The sequence below is a fragment of the Sinocyclocheilus rhinocerous genome, unplaced genomic scaffold (assembly GCF_001515625.1).
Source record: "Sinocyclocheilus rhinocerous isolate Xijiao unplaced genomic scaffold, SAMN03320098_v1.1 scaffold2063, whole genome shotgun sequence".
Taxonomy (NCBI): Eukaryota; Metazoa; Chordata; class Actinopteri; order Cypriniformes; family Cyprinidae; genus Sinocyclocheilus; species Sinocyclocheilus rhinocerous.
Window position 1 is genome coordinate 155,870 of NW_015636724.1, and position 20,366 is coordinate 176,235.

The window sequence follows — 20,366 nt, forward strand, 5'->3', positions numbered from 1 at the left end:
ATTATAAATAATTATTAGCAACAATAATTAAAAAAATAATTTGTAAAAATTAATCATACAATTCAAAAAATAACCATGTAGCTGTTAAAAACAATTATTTAAAAATACAAAAAATAATAATTCAATTAAAACAAATTAAAAATAATCGAATAATAATTTGTAAAAATTAATAATTCAATTTAAAAATAATCATAATGATTACATTTTTAAAAATTACAATTACAAATGTAATTATTTGGCGTTAAAAATATTAAATAATAATAAAAAATAATTCGTTTTAAACTAAACTGAAGCTGCTGTTTCAGTGAATCTGCAAAATGTTAGATTTCATCAATAATTATCTTTTGCACAATAATGTGAGATTCACAGTAGCTTGCAAAATATTTAGACAGTTCAGCATCTACAGTGATTACATCAGAGTTTAGAGTCACAGTTGTGTTTTCCTCACCAAAATCTGCCTGCACTAGTAGTTTGGTGAAGCAAAGGCTTAGTCTGGTTTGGGAACCTCATCGATATGTTTTGCAGAATAACTCCTAGACACTTCTCAAATACACACACTGCTTTCAGGACAGCAAAGGCCTGAATGCAACTCTCTAATGGCATCATATTGTGTGCAATGATTTCAAACGCCAGGAAATCTTAATTTCACAACTGCTGAAGCCAACTGGACGAGGAACAAAACATCTACACGATGAGCTGGATCACTGTGAACCTTCTCAGACAGAAGAAAAGAAACGCACAAATGAAAAATGAAAGAATAAGGGTTATTAAAGGCCCTTGGGGAAACTTGTCAAAAAATCGTTTGATTCTAAAATAGAATCACAAATTGTGACATGTTTCTGTTGTTCTGCTGTTTTTAGGAAACTGCTTCCTCTTAAATCCGGCAACTGAACTGACACACGCTAGAAAGAATGCAATTATTTAAAAACTCATTTGAATAAACATCAAACATCTGTTCTCTTTTCCAGTGAGGTTGTTTGCGGCACCATGTACAAACTGTTTTAGAGAGAAAATAATTGTCTCAGTCTTCTACAAGCTACTATATCAAAATAAATGCATGCGGATTTTTAATCAAATAATCTAGCTTTGTTGCTCATGGCTTGAATTAAACATGACTAGTTTCTGCAGTTTGGATTGAAATAGACCTTCAAATATATTGTAAAAAGAAAAGTTTTTTAATGTTGTAAATAAAACTATTAAATAAAATATTATCGGAGTATGTTTTATAAGAAAGTACAATTTCAGTCTTTTCAAAATTTCACATTTAATTCACTGCTTTACTTGCTGTTTCTTTGTAATTATTCATTAAATTTACTAGGAATTTTGGAGGGAAAATTAATTCAAAGTAAATCCTACACCATTTTTCCAGTGTATAAAAGACAGAGAGAGAAAAAAAATAAAAAAAATAAAAAAAAAAATATATATATATATATATAAATAATCTAATTTAATAAATAAGGAAAGTAAATAATGAAAATAAAATAAATTATATAAATAATATTATAAATAAAATAATTAGCAAACATTAAAAAAACATTAGCAGTTAAAAATAATAATAAAAAATAATAATTCAATTATAATTATTTGCAGTTAACAATAATTAAAAAAATAATTTGTAAAAAATTAATCACACAATTAAAAAAAAACCATATAGCAGTTAAAAACAATTATTTACAAATACAAAAAATAATAATTCAATTAAAACAAATTAAAAATAATCAAATAATAATTTGTAAAAATTAATAAGTCAATTTAAAAATAATGATAATAATTAAATTTTTTAAAATAAAAATTACAAATGTAATTATTTGCCGTTAAAAATATTAAATAATAATAAAAAATTATTCGTTTTAAACTAAACTGACGCTGCTGTTTCAGTGAATCTGCAAAATGTTAGATTTCATCAATAATTATCTTTTGCACAATAATGTGAGATTCACAGTAGCTTGCAAAATATTTAGATAGTTCAGCTATCTTAGATAGTATTTAGAGTTTAGAGTCACAGTTGTGTTTTCCTCACCAAAATCTGCCTGCACTAGTAGTTTGGTGAGGCATAGAAAGGCCTAGTCTGGTTTGGTAACCTCATCGGTATGCCGTGGATAGGCGATTTGGACCGGCAGTGGAAGCTTGCCATATTTTTTCATCATCATTCGTGACAGCAATGCCAAACCACGGCAAGCCAAGCCCTGGCCTGCCCTCATCAGCCTGGAGCTATTTCATTAGTTGTCACTTTTGGAGGCTGCCACGCTTTGTTCTCCGTTCACATGACTCAGCTGAAGTCCTGCCAAGAGCCAACGACTTACAAAGAGACAGGAAAGACATTCAGAGGATGAAAGGAAATCAAGAGAAATACACACACGTATGCACACCAATATGGACAATAGTTTGCCTAAAAGCTGAGAGGAGAAATGATAGATTTCAGAAATACAGACAACATGAAAAGCCATTCTGTATTTGTATTTATGTATTTATGAGTGGATAAGGATGGAGATGATTGGAGGGGAGGACAAAGTATATATCACTGGTGCCATCAGCTGAGAAGTTGTCTCAGAAATGAAGCAATTATGAAGAAATATTAGCCTATGTCAGGTCAGTCTTAATTTCATGTTCACTTTTAAGCCGGGTAAACACTGTGCGATTTTCACCTGATTTTGAGCCGAATTCTGACTCATGCGACTCTTTTTTTGAGTCGGAGCGAATTTCAGATTTGTCGTTTGTCGTGCAGTGTTCGTGTAGTGTGCAGGGGGAAACGAGAAGCCATTAACCTCTCCCAACCGGCAGTTGGACGGTCGGATGAATTCCGGCTCAAAATCGGACGAAAATCGCACAGTGTACCCGGCCTTATGGCTCAAAATTAAACGAATAAAGCATTTTGTGCACTTGCAATTATGCAAGGTGCAAGTCATGACAAAAAGGTTTACAATTGATTCTACAATTTTAGTCTGGTTTGCCTTTAGCTGTCTAAAAGCACTCGTCGAAGTCAAAGTGATTGAGATGGCCAATCAAATGAAAGTAGGTGGGGTTTATTGGTCACCAAATCAGAGAGTGCGATTTCCAGCGCGAAGCTACAGTTTTAATGTTGAAAGAGAGCGAGGTAAGATGGAAGTAGCGAAACGTTTCATATTTGAAAACTGTTTTATGATAGAAATGTTAAACGGCTGACAGTAGTATCCAGTGATGTGAACTACTCGACCTTTTTTTTCCTCAAATATGGCCAGTGTTGCCAACTGCTTTCAATTGAAAGTAGCTAAAACTAGTAGCTAAATGTCACCAGATGACATCACAATGGCAAATTCACTGATCTATATAAAGATTAATGTAGATCAGTGGGCAAGATGAGAACTTAGATAAGGTTTGTCCAAGAAGTTGCTATATTTGTCCCTAAACCTTTGAAAAAAAAGTCTCAAAAGGGGCGGGGAAGTCGCTAAATCTAGCTACAAAGTAGCTAAATTGGCAACACTGAATATGGCCGTTTTGAAATTGGTGATTCCTGTAGTTCCTAAATTGAATGTGACCAGACAAGAAACGTACTGTAAGTGCATGTGTGCATATTAAAATATTATTTGCAAATAGTTCAAAATGATTACTTCAGAACTAGAATTTGACCTAGAATTTGACTTCCTTATTCTTAATAAATAAATAAACTAATTTTCAGGAAATGGTTGTGGCCTTGTAATGCAATTACTACAAATAAATAAAAAGTGTCTTTTATCTGCAAGTGTTTGCATGTTTAACTAGGGTAGGAGTAAACATTTTAACAAGTTTCCTTTATTGTTAAACTACCATTAAAACGTTTGGGGATTTTTCTTAAAGAAAGGATGCATTAAATTTACATTAAATTGAAAGTAAAGATTACAATCACAAAATACTTTTATTCCAAATTAATGCTGTGCTTTTGAACTTCATTAAAGAATCCTGAAAAAAGTATCACAGTTTCCACAAAAATAGTTTTCAACATTGATAATAATCAGAAATGTTTCTTAAAGGGGTCATATGATGCTGCTAAAAAGAACATTATTTTGTGTATTTGGTGTAATGAAATGTGTTTATGCGGTTTAAAGTAAAAAAAACACATTATTTTCCACATACTGTACATTATTGTTTCTCCTCTATGCAAGTGCAGCCTTGCTGCAGCATTCATTACTAAACTTGTGGTATTTTCAGTGTTATATCAGTCTAGCAGAAAAATACAAATAAAATCAGACACGAGCCAAAGGTCAGAGATCAAAGCATGGGGCCGAGGCCTTTATTTCCAATGATAGACACACAAGAGGCAAGGCAGTCACTTTTGCTTTCGAGCTTTCTTCGTGGTCCTCTGAGCAGGTGCAGGGCAGAGGTCATCGGCAGGGCTGGCCGTTCTCCTTCAGCTGCTGGCAGCCATGGCGGATGGGGCAGCGGGAGCGGGGGCGGGAGCGGGACTGGGGTTTGGGTTTGGGTTTGGATTAGGGTTGGGATTGGGTTTGGGTTTGGGAGCCGGGTCGGGGACGGTGAAGCAGCCCCGTTTGTGCCACTGCATGTCACGCACACGCCGGACGGACTGCAGCTGTGGTTCTGTGGCTCCCCAGTCGTTCCAGTGTTTGTATTCGCCATGTTCAAACACGAACTGACGCCCGCGGTAGCCAGGGTACATGTAGCCCACCCACCTGAGGAAAGAGATTGAAGTCATTCTCGACTGTGGAAATAGTGTCCGAAAAAATCACTATATCAATTAAGTACATATTTAGGATGTGTACACTGTTAAAAATAAGAGTTCCAAAAGGAGGCTTTCGCAGGAATGCCATAGAGGAAGCATTTTGGGTTTCCAAAAGAACCTTACAATGAACAGTTCTTAAAAGAACCATTTTTGTTTCTTAGGCTGAAGAATATTTTAAGAATCTGAAGAATCTTTTTCCACTATAAAGAACGTTATGTGCAATGGAAAGGTTCCATGGATCTTAAAGGTGGACCATTTTTGGCTCCCCAAAGAACATGTCAGTGATCAGATTTTAAAAGAACAATTTTTTTCTTAGTGTGAAGAACTTTTTAATAATCTAAAGAACCTTTTTGAAAATGGAAGACACTGATTGCTTGTGGATTTATTTGCTGCACTAGAAGTCAACATGAAACAGCATTTGAATCCAATCAATTTACTTTTGTCACATAAAAAATATATATTTGACAAGAAAAAAAAACACCAGACTTGCTTTTATGATTGGATAAATTGGCCATTTTATGTAAGAATGGAGTCAAATTTGAGTTTGTTGTGGATTGAAACACTTTTTCTAATGTTTATTTTTTAAAATCTTTTGTTATTTGTTATTATAGATGTAACCTTTGTTAAATTAATGCTTAATTACATTTTTGTTCATTTTCGGTTTTTGTTATTTTGAATTATAATTTATTCTTTTTTCATTTTAGTTAAAGTTTTAATAAATTTGATGTTTTTTTGTCATTTTTATTTATTCATTTAAAAAATATATTTATATTATTTAATATTAAATAATTTATTAAGTATTAGTGTTTAGTGTTAACCTAAACTAAATGAGAAATGTTTTATTTTAGTTTATGTTTATGTTATTTCAAGTAACTTTTTTTTTTTTTTTCTGGTTATAGTTTTAGTTTTAGTTAACAATAATAAACGAGTAGAGCATGGCACCAAGAACGGCAAATGTAAAACTTGAATGCATAATCATTATAAATGTTGAAAACAGTTGTTGTGCTTAATATTTTTTGTAAAAGCAAAGATTTTTAAAGATTTTTTCGATGAAGAGAAAGAACAGCATTTATTTGAATTAGAAATCTTTTGTAGCGTTATAAATGTCTTTATTGTCACTTTCTGATACATTTTTAAAAAATAAAATAAAAAACTGACCCCAAACTTTTGAAAGGTAGTTTCTTTCAAATAACATGCACTGATGTCCAGGAAAATGTATTTAGGAAGTAAAAAGAGAGTACATTTTGAGATCACATTGACTTTAAACATACAGACTGTTTGTAATCAGGAAAAATAAGGATTGAAACAAAAATCAAAACCATCTCGAAAAATCAAGCTTCATGAGTTAATGGTCTTTGGATAGCAGCGGCAAGAAAACAATCTCAAACAAACTCTCAAACTCACGTTCCGTTGACAGCTTTGGCACTGGCCACACGGTCCTGGAAGCCGTGAACCCACAAGCTGGGAATGTCATCATCCACGATTTCCATCTTTCTCCCGGCAAAGCTGCAGTTCTCAAACAGATGTAGTTTGTGGTCTGCGCTGTCCTAGTAATAGAGCGTAAACACAAGACTCAATGGGCCGTGACAGAAGAGCAGATCTTTAAGCAGGTGTGAGGTGTGAACGTGTCTCTCACCACTCTCAGAGGTCTCATGGACAGGAGGCAGTAGCTCCTCTGGCTGTTGGTCCAGGAGGACCAGCGAGGATATTCTCCCTTCTCCAAAACAAACTGCTCTCCCAGAAAGCCCTTCTGCTCAAAGGCGACCCATCTATGACAAGATCATCAAGATCAGGACGGATAAATGGATGATTCCTTTTGATTAAAGCAGGGATTCACAAACTTTCTTTGTCAGCCAAATCCCTTTCAACATAAATATTTACTTGAAGAACCCCAGAGATTTTAAGTTAATATTTCAATAATTTAACCATTTCTGATGTTGGTTAATGGTCACGTGACATGCAGGTAAAGCTGTGTTATTTTAGTGTCATTTATATACTATTATAGCTACTACCAGTTATAGTTTTTTTTATATATTTTGAACTAAATTTTATTTTTATATTTTTATATTCATTTTAGTTAAAGTTTTAGTAGTTTTCACTGTTTTTTATTTTTTATCTTTATATAGCTTTAAGTTCGTTTAGTTTGAGTTATTTTAGTACTCCCAACTTAATAAAAATTACATTTATAAATGAAAATGAGAAATGTTTACTTGGCAACTAGCTGAGTTATTTTTAAAGTTTTTTTTATTTGTTTTTTAATATTTTATTTTATTTCATTTCATGTTTATTTTATTTCAAGTAAATAACTATTTATGGTTTTAGTTTTAGTTAAGGACAATAACCCTGAGGTAAACAAATATAATATTTCAGATATTTCAATAGCTCTTACATTTTTTGACTTAAAGACCCTCTATATGATATAATACTAACAGAATTATAACTATATCTAAATTACATTCAGAAACTGAAGCCGTTATTTACGTTTTATTAAATGTCCATATAGGTAAAATAATAATGATTCCATAAATTTTTTTAGAACTGCTTGTTCTAAACAAACATTATAGAGGAGAAAAAAGAAACATGATTTCATCTTTATATCCTTATTGTAGTTTTGCATTATATTATATATTGTATTATATTATATTATATTATTATACATTTTAAGAAAGGTCTGGTTGAGAAGCACTGATATAAGTAGTCCATTGAGTTGGATGTTATAATCATCTGAAGTATATCATTTATATCAATATCATTTGTGTGCGAAACAGACTGAAAACCTTCTTCTGCTGTATAGTTCTCCTATAGATAAATCCAGTTTGCACATATTCAAACTTTTGCTTTCAAGAACAGTCTGAACATTCTGCATTCCTTCCTTTGTGGTTGTAGATAATGTGGTTTGACGGTAGAGAACATGTACTCACGGGCAAGACTCAACTATGATTGATCCAACTTTTTCCAAGTTCTTCTCAATTAAGTCCTTGCATTCTGCTGACAGCTCGACCTTTTTTCCACCGAAGTTCTCGAATTCAAACAGTGAGACCTGTTAAGATGATTCAACACATCTTAAGTCATAAACTCTTTGTCATAAACTCTATAAATCATAAACTCTTTCATTCATGAAAAACGAGCAGAATTTGTGTAAATAATTTGTAAAAACATTTATGTAAATTGTCATTAATTTTAATGAAGAACTTCATTCTGCTCTTGTTTCCCCTAGACAGCAATGAAATTAAATGAAGAACAAGCGGACATATTTGCTGTTCAGAATTTTCTTCTCAAGACAACGTCTCAAACTGTGTTCAAATTTGTCAGTATCAAAGTCTGCAATCAAAAGTCAAGAGATATTAAAGGAATAGTTCGCCCAAAATTGAAAATTTACTCACCCTTAGGCCATGTTAGATGTAGATGAGTTTGTTTCTTCATCAGATTTGGAGAAATGTAGCATTGCATCACTTGCTCACCAGTGGATCCTCTGCAGTGAATGGGTGCCGTCAGAATGAGAGTCCAAACAGCTGATAAAAACATCACAATAATCCACAAGTAATCCATAATTTTTAACTTTAAACCGTAGCTTATGACCAAAATATGAGTCCACTTGTGGATTATTGTGATGTTTTTATCAGCTGTTTGGACTCTCATTCTGACGGCACCCATTCACTGCAGAGGATCCATTGCTGAGCAAGTGATGCAATGCTACATTTCTCCAAATCTGTTCTGATGGAGAAACAAACTCATCTACATCTTAGATGCCCTGAGGGTGAGTACATTTTTACATTCCTTCATAGACTCTTACTGTGTGTCAGCTATTGACATGTTGTGTCTGTTTTTGCAAGAATCCATTCAGTCTCAGGAGCTATAAAAGAGTTTCCTCTGGGCTTTTTGTCTGTGAAAAATAACTGTATAAATGAGTACATTTGGACCTTGTAAACCGCTCCTGCTCCTCCTTGACTCTTCCCAGCAACCTGCTGATCTGGGACTCCCTGCTGATCCGACATCTCTCCACCTGTCAAAAACACAAACACATGTCAGAGATGAGAAAAAGCGATTCTGAATAGGGTCACACACCAGCCATTGCTGCAAGAGAGCTAAAAACATGAGAAGAGTAAATAACTTCAATTAAATGTTGAACCAAAAGAAAACAGGAGATTTAATCTAAAGTGGATGGTCACAAAGCACATTTGGACACTTATAAATACATAAATATTGCATTAGATAACAAAATATCAAAACAAGAGGCATTTATTTTGAAGAAATATGCATAATCATGCAAAATATTCATAACTGATATGAACAGTATTTTTTTTTTTTTACAAAACACAACTTGCGTTTCCCCAAAATTAAACAGGTAAACATATTCCTTAAGCAGCAATTTATAAAACTGAAATTATTATTACATTATATATATTGTGTTTGTAAAAATATGTTCTTGGTAGTAGGGGAAAAACAAAACAATGACTGAAAAAACTTCTTACAAAAAACAAAACAAAACAAAGACTGAAAAAACTTCAGAAGGGACACAATTAAACATAGCTTATTATGCTCATTATTGTAACATGCTTTGTATTTGAAAAAATGTTTTTGGTAGGACGGCCAAAACAAATAAAAGAGTTTCCTCTGGGCTTTTTGTCTGTGAAAAATAACTGTATAAATGAGTACATTTGGACCTTGTAAACCGCTCCTGCTCCTCCTTGACTCTTCCCAGCAACCTGCTGATCTGTGACTCCCTGCTGATCCGACATCTCTCCACCTGTCAAAAACACAAACACATGTCAGAGATGAGAAAAAAGCGATTCTGAATAGGGTCACACACCAGCCATTGCTGTGAGAGAGCTAAAAACATGAGAAGAGTAAATAACTTCAATTAAATGTTGAACCAAAAGAAAACAGGAGATTTAATCTAAAGTGGATGGTCACAAAGCACATTTGGACACTTATAAATACATAAATATTGCATTAGATAACAAAATATCAAAACAAGAGGCATTTATTTTGAAGAAATATGCATAATCATGCAAAATATTCATAACTGATATGAACAGTATTTTTTTTTTTTTACAAAACACAACTTGCGTTTCCCCAAAATTAAACAGGTAAACATATTCCTTAAGCAGCAATTTATAAAACTGAAATTATTATTACATTATATATATTGTGTTTGTAAAAATATGTTCTTGGTAGTAGGGGAAAAACAAAACAATGACTGAAAAAACTTCTTACAAAAAACAAAACAAAACAAAGACTGAAAAAACTTCAGAAGGGACACAATTAAACATAGCTTATTATGCTCATTATTGTAACATGTATTGTGTTTGAAAAAATGTTTTTGGTAGGACGGCCAAAACAAAACAAAACAAAACAAAGACTGAAAAAACTTCAGAAGGGACACAATTAAACATAGCTTATTATGCTCATTATTGTAACATGTATTGTGTTTGAAAAAATGTTTTTGGTAGGACGGCCAAAACAAAACAAAACAAAACAAAGACTGAAAAAACTTCAGAAGGGACACAATTAAACATAGCTTATTATGCTCATTATTGTAACATGTATTGTGTTTGAAAAAATGTTTTTGGTAGGACGGCCAAAACAAAACAAAACAAAACAAAGACTGAAAAAACTTCAGAAGGGACACAATTAAACATAGCTTATTATGCTCATTATTGTAACATGTATTGTGTTTGAAAAAATGTTTTTGGTAGGACGGCCAAAACAAAACAAAACAAAACAAAGACTGAAAAAACTTCAGAAGGGACACAATTAAACATAGCTTATTATGCTCATTATTGTAACATGTATTGTGTTTGAAAAAATGTTTTTGGTAGGACGGCCAAAACAAAACAAAACAAAACAAAGACTGAAAAAACTTCAGAAGGGACACAATTAAACATAGCTTATTATGCTCATTATTGTAACATGTATTGTGTTTGAAAAAATGTTTTTGGTAGGACGGCCAAAACAAAACAAAACAAAACAAAGACTGAAAAAACTTCAGAAGGGACACAATTAAACATAGCTTATTATGCTCATTATTGTAACATGTATTGTGTTTGAAAAAATGTTTTTGGTAGGACGGCCAAAACAAAACAAAACAAAACAAAGACTGAAAAAACTTCAGAAGGGACACAATTAAACATAGCTTATTATGCTCATTATTGTAACATGTATTGTGTTTGAAAAAATGTTTTTGGTAGGACGGCCAAAACAAAACAAAACAAAACAAAGACTGAAAAAACTTCAGAAGGGACACAATTAAACATAGCTTATTATGCTCATTATTGTAACATGTATTGTGTTTGAAAAAATGTTTTTGGTAGGACGGCCAAAACAAAACAAAACAAAACAAAGACTGAAAAAACTTCAGAAGGGACACAATTAAACATAGCTTATTATGCTCATTATTGTAACATGTATTGTGTTTGAAAAAATGTTTTTGGTAGGACGGCCAAAACAAAACAAAACAAAACAAAGACTGAAAAAACTTCAGAAGGGACACAATTAAACATAGCTTATTATGCTCATTATTGTAACATGTATTGTGTTTGAAAAAATGTTTTTGGTAGGACGGCCAAAACAAAACAAAACAAAACAAAGACTGAAAAAACTTCAGAAGGGACACAATTAAACATAGCTTATTATGCTCATTATTGTAACATGTATTGTGTTTGAAAAAATGTTTTTGGTAGGACGGCCAAAACAAAACAAAACAAAACAAAGACTGAAAAAACTTCAGAAGGGACACAATTAAACATAGCTTATTATGCTCATTATTGTAACATGTATTGTGTTTGAAAAAATGTTTTTGGTAGGACGGCCAAAACAAAACAAAACAAAACAAAGACTGAAAAAACTTCAGAAGGGACACAATTAAACATAGCTTATTATGCTCATTATTGTAACATGTATTGTGTTTGAAAAAATGTTTTTGGTAGGACGGCCAAAACAAAACAAAACAAAACAAAGACTGAAAAAACTTCAGAAGGGACACAATTAAACATAGCTTATTATGCTCATTATTGTAACATGTATTGTGTTTGAAAAAATGTTTTTGGTAGGACGGCCAAAACAAAACAAAACAAAACAAAGACTGAAAAAACTTCAGAAGGGACACAATTAAACATAGCTTATTATGCTCATTATTGTAACATGTATTGTGTTTGAAAAAATGTTTTTGGTAGGACGGCCAAAACAAAACAAAACAAAACAAAGACTGAAAAAACTTCAGAAGGGACACAATTAAACATAGCTTATTATGCTCATTATTGTAACATGTATTGTGTTTGAAAAAATGTTTTTGGTAGGACGGCCAAAACAAAACAAAACAAAACAAAGACTGAAAAAACTTCAGAAGGGACACAATTAAACATAGCTTATTATGCTCATTATTGTAACATGTATTGTGTTTGAAAAAATGTTTTTGGTAGGACGGCCAAAACAAAACAAAACAAAACAAAGACTGAAAAAACTTCAGAAGGGACACAATTAAACATAGCTTATTATGCTCATTATTGTAACATGTATTGTGTTTGAAAAAATGTTTTTGGTAGGACGGCCAAAACAAAACAAAACAAAACAAAGACTGAAAAAACTTCAGAAGGGACACAATTAAACATAGCTTATTATGCTCATTATTGTAACATGTATTGTGTTTGAAAAAATGTTTTTGGTAGGACGGCCAAAACAAAACAAAACAAAACAAAGACTGAAAAAACTTCAGAAGGGACACAATTAAACATAGCTTATTATGCTCATTATTGTAACATGTATTGTGTTTGAAAAAATGTTTTTGGTAGGACGGCCAAAACAAAACAAAACAAAACAAAGACTGAAAAAACTTCAGAAGGGACACAATTAAACATAGCTTATTATGCTCATTATTGTAACATGTATTGTGTTTGAAAAAATGTTTTTGGTAGGACGGCCAAAACAAAACAAAACAAAACAAAGACTGAAAAAACTTCAGAAGGGACACAATTAAACATAGCTTATTATGCTCATTATTGTAACATGTATTGTGTTTGAAAAAATGTTTTTGGTAGGACGGCCAAAACAAAACAAAACAAAACAAAGACTGAAAAAACTTCAGAAGGGACACAATTAAACATAGCTTATTATGCTCATTATTGTAACATGTATTGTGTTTGAAAAAATGTTTTTGGTAGGACGGCCAAAACAAAACAAAACAAAACAAAGACTGAAAAAACTTCAGAAGGGACACAATTAAACATAGCTTATTATGCTCATTATTGTAACATGTATTGTGTTTGAAAAAATGTTTTTGGTAGGACGGACAAAACAAAACAAAACAAAACAAAAAACACTGACTGAAAAACATTCAAAAGGGACACAATTAAACTCGGCTTATTATGCTCATTATTGTAACATATCTATCGTAATTGTAAAAATGTTCTTAGTCGGATGGCAAAAATAAAACAAAACAAAATACAAAACAAAACAGATAACAAAATGCTAATGCATCTTTCTTTTCAATTCACAAAAAAGAGGTTTGTTATAGGTTTTAAACTAAAACAATAGATCTAGCGATGACAATGAAGACAAAAACATTTAGTAAACTTTCTTGTTTTATCAATAAAAGGTTGGATCAAATAGATTAGTCTTGATCAAGAAAAAACTCTCTAAAAATGATTTTCCTTTCTCTTTTATACCAATTTCTGTATTTCAATTACACTGCATTAGGTATCCAATTAAACCCAAGACAGATTTCTATGACAATGATATTTAGTTTCTTTTTTCTGCCAGCACACATGAAAAGTAAGACTTCAGATGAAGGCTGAACATATCTTTACCTGTTTCTCCCGTCCTTCACCTTCAGCAGTTCTCACCCCTCCACTCTCTCTCAGCGTGTGTGTGTATGAGGGTGTGTGTGTGTGAGGAGTGTGTATGGAGGTGAGGGTGCGCTGGGCGAGTGGAGGGGACCTGGGGGGTATTTATGGTTTAATTCCGTCCACAGCAGCAGAAATGGGTTGGGCGTCGATTGCTGTTGATGCAGCAAGTCTGTCGTTCGAAATTGTGTCCATCAGACTGCCTCTCAATAGGCTGTGAGTTGGCAGGAGTTGCCCGCAGCCACCAGCTTGCTCTGCTGCCAGCGTGGGTACAGCGGGCACGGACAGGGCGCGAGCCAAGAGGATTCAGACTGCGGTCATCACAACCCTGCTCACTATCCCCTCTCTCTCTCTCTCTCTCTCTGGTCTCACTGCCTCTCTGAGCCCAAACCCACGCCACAGATCTGGGCCATTCATCCTCATTTGATGGATTCTCAAAATTAGTGATTGTTTTCTATAATTGTTTGCCCAAGAAAAGCATGCATGAAAAAAAAAGAAGAAACATTTGAAATTAACAAATGAATAAAAAAGGGCTTAATTTAGGTTTAAAATGTAGTTAAATATAACTTAAATTGAATTTTAAAAACTTGGTCGATGTAAGTAAATGTATATCCCACTATATTAAATTCAATATATTTAAATTCAACAAACTGCATTTACAAAAGACTAGGGATGCACCTTACAAAAAGCAAATCAATTATTATTTAATAATAAAAAAACAACAACTTTGAAATCACATTTGAAATCAGTAAATAAATTACAAATGGCTTAATTTTGGTATAAAATGTAGTTAAAAGTATCAAAAAGTTAATATGAATACTTTTTAAATTAAATTTAAATTGCACTTACAAAAGACAAGGGTAATTAAAAAAATATTAAATGTATCAAATTAGTATATATTTTTAAATTCAACTTAAATAGCATTTTAAAAAGACTTTGGGTGCACCTTAAAGGAAATTATCAATAATTTAAAAAAAGGCTTAATTTAGGTTTAAAATGTAGTTAAATGTAACAATAAATGAATATGATCTACTGTACAATTTACCCTGTTATAAGGATTGTTTTCATAACTCTATCATTGAGCTCTGATACCTACTGATATCTCAGTCCTGCAGCACATACGCAAGCAATATATACAAAGATGAACTTGCTTCCCATTTAGAAAAATATTTAATGAATTCATATTTTTATAAAACACAATTCATGTTTCCCAACATTAAACAGGTAAACATTTTCCTCAAGCAGCAATTTACACAGCTGAAGTCTAAAAATAAACATGACCGAAAAAACATTTCAAAGGAACACAGACACAACTTATTAGACATTATCGTAACTCTGATTCGTGTTTGTAAAAGTGTTCTTGGCAGGACTGAAAAGACATGGGCAACAAAAACAAAACCTCATAAATGACAATCAGTCAGATCCAAGCACATCAGCTGATACTTTTCTGCACACTAGCTTTGATTAAAGTAGAAACATAGAGAATAAAATAAAAGAATGAACTGAATGAGATCAAAATACCATCAAATGATGCTTATGAATTGGTCTTAAAGGAATGGCTCGTTGTAAACAGAATGAAAACAATTAAGAGAAAAAAAAGGTTTCATATAGCAATGCCATAATGAACATCTTAAGATCAGACTTTTAGAAACACAATATTTAAAATCATAAAAATCAAACTCAAATGCAATTTAATGCCTAAGAGCCCTAAGGCAGCTTTTCCAGTGGTCTGACTCATTTAAAGTGCATTGTAGCATGAAGCTATACTGATTTCTGCTTCTCCACGATCAGAGATGAACAGAAGATATGTGCATTTGGCCCCTGATCGAACTGGAGGAACTTGAATTTAACCATCCTCACTTTAGATAAAAACATCTGCTGGATTAATAAATGTAAACAAAATTCAAATTAACAGCACTTGCTTTTTAAACACACGCTCTTTTGCCGATTATAACGCTGCCAGATTATGACAGACTTTCATGTAAAAAGTAAAAATGTGCATAACAGGACATCATCTTGGCAAAGCCTTCAAACTGTTTAGTCCAGGACTTGTACTCAAAATAGTCTGATACTCAGTCAGCATGAGAATGAAAGATCTTTGCACTTCTCATTCACGTAAGCCAGTTCCTTTGGCATCTTTGTGGCATCACACAGACTTCCTCTGCAGCGGACTTCCTCTTAAACTGCATCAAACCTGTGAGGAAAGACAGCAGGGTAAACATCATTTAATGTACTCTTGAAACTGTAAGAAGAACTAAATTAAGTGATATATATGTGGATTTTGTCCCCCTCTACTGGAGATGAAGGGAACAAATATAATGCAAATATTCCAGGATTTTCAGGAAAGTTTCAGGGAAGCTTCATTATTTAGGTAATCAGAGAACTGGATCGGTGATTCCTGCAAATACACAGACCTGAGCTTCACGAGCTTCATGCTTCACTTTCAGGTTGACTCATTCGCTTCTTGGATTTGAGCTCAAGCAGCCAGGAGGGTGAAGAGCCGGACCTGGATTTACATGAATCACAATAATTACATTTGACATAATGATGAATGTAAAAAGAATGATCTGAATGGCGTATTCAGACAAATGTGCTAAATGAAGCACCATAATATGTGGCACCGTAAAACATGATGTGCATCAAAGATAATAAAACACTGAAGCCAGCACTATGAAATTAATCCTTTAAAGCTTGACATATGAAATAATAGTCAGAAAGAACTTTTTTTTTTTGGGAAATGGAACAGTTTTTGAACCTTTAGACAAATATGAAAAAGGTTTGCGTGTGTTTTTTGTTGAATATCATAATTGGTGCATCAGGATTTTATAGCTAATTTAATATGACATAGTGAGAATATGGAGGAAATAAACACCCCGATTTTATTCAGACTACTTACATAAAATGCATATAAATATAATTTTTCCCTCTATATCTCCTAATAATATGACTTAGTTTGATTATATTTAAATGTTTAGTTTTATGGTAGTTTTAAATCATATAATGCAATGCAATACAATGGTGATTGAGAGATGAACAAATAAACATTCCTCAAAAGCCTGATGATCATATTTAATAATCACATTTTAACATGATTTTTCTAAACAATGATCTATGGATAATCAAGTAAACCTAAGTCGCATCAGTCCAGAATGGAAGTACAGGTGCATCTCAATAAATTAGAATGTCGTGGAAAAGTTCATTTATTTCAGTAATTCAACTCAAATTGTGAAACTCGTGTATTCGTGTATTAAATAAATTCAATGCACACAGACTGAAGTAGTTTAAGTCTTTGGTTCTTTTAATTGTGATGATTTTGGCTCACATTTAACAAAAACCCACCAACTCACTATCTCAACAAATTAGAATACTCCATAAGACCAATAAAAAAAACATTTTTAGTGAATTGTTGGCCTTCTGGAAAGTATGTTAATTTACTGTACATGTACTCAATACTTAGTAGGGGCTCCTTTTGCTTTAATTACCGCCTCAATTCGGCGTGGCATGGAGGGGATCAGTTTGTGGCACTGCTGAGGTCACAATTAAAAGAACCAAAGACTTAAACTACTTCAGTCTGTGTGCATTGAATTTATTTAATACACGAGTTTCACAATTTGAGTTGAATTACTGAAATAAATGAACTTTTCCACGACATTCTAAATTGAGATGCACCTGTATGTTCATCAATATACTATAAATATTACTAACAATATGAAAGTTATTCTTACATTTACTTCATAAAAATCAGTAAAGATTTCACAGCAAAAATACACATGAACCATGATCTGATGGTAGATGTTTTTACATTTATAATAAAATTCGTTTTACTTGCTAAAAAGTAGGAACTATCAATCAGACGACAGAAAGCATGTAGTAGATTAAGAACGACAGGTTTTTCAGCAAGGTTTTGATCATGTTGATCATTTAGAAGCCTTAGAAATGTATCAAATATAATACAGTAGGCTCTATAGGGTTAAATTAGCTTAAGAGTTATAAAACACATTGATCTGACAATGAAAATGTGATTGCATCACATTCCATAAGCAATAATAAATCGTTTTTTACTGAAAGTTTCTGGTCACACGTACCCACTGTCCTTGGCGTCAACAGGGGGCAGCACTCTGGGGCCGAGGGACCTGGTGGGTGTGCGGGGAGAGCGTGTGGGGACAGACGGAGGCGTCTGTGCTTCAGTTGGATTTACTGTTTCTGCAACTCCACTTCTCCGCTTTAGCTGGGCCTGCGAGAGAAAAACGAGACATGAAGAGTTGATGTGTGACTTCAGAGGGACTTTAGTTAGGTAAAGTGTGAGTGTGACGTGTAGCCAAGTATGGTGTCCAATATTCGGAATTTGGATTTAACCCATCCAAGTGCACACACACACACACACGCACACACACACACGCACACGCACACACACACACACACACACACACTCCTCTAGGTTTCTTGCCATGCTGCGGACGCTAGCTTCAGACGAAGAAGTGAATGATGTGTGCTCCCGGCGCCTATTTATACTGTAGTCGCACCGGTAGTGACGTCATGGCTGTCGCCGGCCAACGAGTTGGTGTTTTTTCATTGTATGCTTAAGACACGGGTCACGACGAGGCGTCGGATTGGAGTGGTTTGGTTTTGTCTAATCCTGTAACCCTGAGTTTGTTCAGCCACCATCATGGTACAGGCCCCTGGTCTAAAGGTACATATAATGCGGTGTTGGGAAAGATACTTTAAACCAGGGTTATAGTTAATTATAGTTAACTAAACCTATAAAAAACACTTATCTCAATAAAAATAAAAATAAATGTTAACATATAAAAAAAGTATTTTATTTCAGGTTTTTTCCCCCCCCTCTATATTTCTACTTCAGTATATTTATTTATTTAATTTTCATTTTTTTCTTATATTAGTGTTATATTCCACCTCTACTGTGTAATTCCTATGTATGTCAGCACTATGTCCGTACTTTCTTCTGCACTGGAAGCTCCTGTCACCAAGTCAAATTCCTTTGTGTGTAAACATAATAATATAATAATAAAACATAATAAAGCACTTTCTGAATTCTGACTTCTTGCCAAAGCAACATTTATAATTTTCATTTAGTTTAAATTTATATACTCAATTTAATAAAAACGATATAGACATAAAAAAACTACAAAAAAAATGCAGAAATAAATAAAACCTAATCAAAATTCAAATGAAAACACAAAATGCAAAAAAAATAAATAAATTCAAAATATTGAAAAAAAAATTATAATAGTATATAAATAATAACAAAACACTGCTTAAACTCACAAGCTCTATTGGATTTATCAGTGAAACATAGCAAGTTATGTCATTTCTTTGATAAATACAAACATTATTTGTTGGTTATTCACTCCCCCCACCGACAATCCCTGCTGGTTCTGAGACTCGAACCCATGACTTTTGGCTTACAAGTCCGACTCTCTAACCCAGGGGTGCCCAAACTCGGTCCTGGAGGGCCGGTGTCCTGCAGAATTTAGCTCCAACCCTTTGTGTGTAAACATAATAATATAATAATAAAACATAATAAAGCACTTTCTGAATTCTGACTTCTTGCCAAAGCAACATTTATAATTTTCATTTAGTTTAAATTTATATACTCAATTTAATAAAAACGATATAGACATAAAAAAACTACAAAAAAATGCAGAAATAAACTAAACCTAACTCAAATTCAAATGAAAACACAAAATGCAAAAAAAATAAATAAATTCAAAATATTGAAAAAAAAATTATAATAGTATATAAATAATAACAAAACACTGCTTAAACTCACAAGCTCTATTGGATTTATCAGTGAAACATAGCAAGTTATGTCATTTCTTTGATAAATACAAACATTATTTATCTGACACAAAAACAATGTGGATCTCATGTTGTAACACTTTATCAGTTAATTCTGTCTTAATTTCACTTTCGTGGACTTTTAGTTTGTTTCTGTTCCGTCTCCTTTGTTCTAGTCCCCGCCTGTCCTTAGTTGTCATGGTAATTGATATGATTTCGTTCATTCTGTCCAGCTGTGTGTCGTTCATTTTCCTAGCTTGCCTCTGTATTTATCTGCCTGTGTTTTCAGTTTGTTAATGCTATGCTAAGTTTGGTTAAGGGTTTTGTTCGTCATGTAATAAAGTTTACTGTGCATTCTTAATCTTCATCCTGTCGTCTGCCTACACCACACTTAGACTCCGTGACACATGTAGGATGATGCCAAAGTTGAACACATACATTTACACTAATATAACTATAAAACCCTAATTTATATCATTTAAATGTAAGCATGTACATAAAAAGCAGCATTTAACAAAATAATAATTTTGCTACTAAGAAGATATGAATAAATAATGAGTGATTAAACAGTTCAGTGTTATGAATCATCTAAACAAAATTTGCTAAACTTTTAGTTAAGGGCATTTCAGGAGACTTGAGAGTTTTATTATTCCCTCAAACTCATTCGGCTGCAAGCCTATGTACACAGAACATAAAAACACAGCAATATAGTCATTTTGTCACCTGACACCGGGGGAAATAAAAACTTGTTACTGGAAAAACAATATTGTTTTGAGACTAAAAAAGTCAGTAGCTTTGCTAGTTTTAGTTAGTAGCGCCACAACACTGATCTAATGCTATTCTCAGTTGTTCAAAAGACAACTAAATCAAGCGTAGCGTTAGTTCTGGCAGGTCACGTTAGTCAAGCTCGCATCAGCTGACTCTCAGCTGATCCCCATCTACCTATAGGAATACGACGAGACAATCTAAGCATTCATATATAAGGTCCCTCAGTATTATCAGCAGTTTTCGCATTGCTCAATAGCTAATTACCC

General features: G+C 33.0%; 2 protein-coding genes across 3 annotated transcripts in view; both read right to left on the reverse strand.

Moving 5' to 3' along the window:
* Positions 1 to 4,217: 4,217 nt before the first annotated feature.
* On the reverse strand, positions 4,218 to 13,623 carry LOC107748060 (beta-crystallin B3-like). 2 transcript variants are annotated; one of them, XM_016562711.1, is made up of 6 exons: positions 13,498 to 13,623; positions 8,614 to 8,696; positions 7,615 to 7,733; positions 6,330 to 6,462; positions 6,098 to 6,240; positions 4,218 to 4,643 (listed from the first exon to the last, which is right to left on the reverse strand). In XM_016562711.1, the coding sequence occupies exons 2-6, from the start codon at positions 8,686 to 8,688 to the stop codon at positions 4,364 to 4,366; spliced, it is 750 nt and encodes a 249-aa protein (XP_016418197.1). In that variant the 5' UTR covers positions 8,689 to 8,696; positions 13,498 to 13,623; the 3' UTR covers positions 4,218 to 4,363. The 2 variants fall into 2 exon arrangements, with proteins under 2 accessions (XP_016418197.1, XP_016418198.1); XM_016562712.1 differs by lacking the exon at positions 8,614 to 8,696 and adding an exon at positions 9,358 to 9,440.
* A 1,068-nt stretch (positions 13,624 to 14,691) lies between these two features.
* Positions 14,692 to 20,366, reverse strand: part of LOC107748068 (trichohyalin-like) — a 30,367-nt gene continuing 24,692 nt past the window's right edge. The window contains exons 8-10 of the mRNA XM_016562724.1: positions 17,619 to 17,767; positions 15,948 to 16,039; positions 14,692 to 15,727 (exon numbers count right to left, since the gene is read on the reverse strand). Of these exons, the coding sequence (XP_016418210.1) occupies positions 15,964 to 16,039; positions 17,619 to 17,767 (225 nt within the window). The 3' untranslated portion in view covers positions 14,692 to 15,727; positions 15,948 to 15,963. The remainder of the gene's footprint in view (positions 15,728 to 15,947; positions 16,040 to 17,618; positions 17,768 to 20,366) is intronic.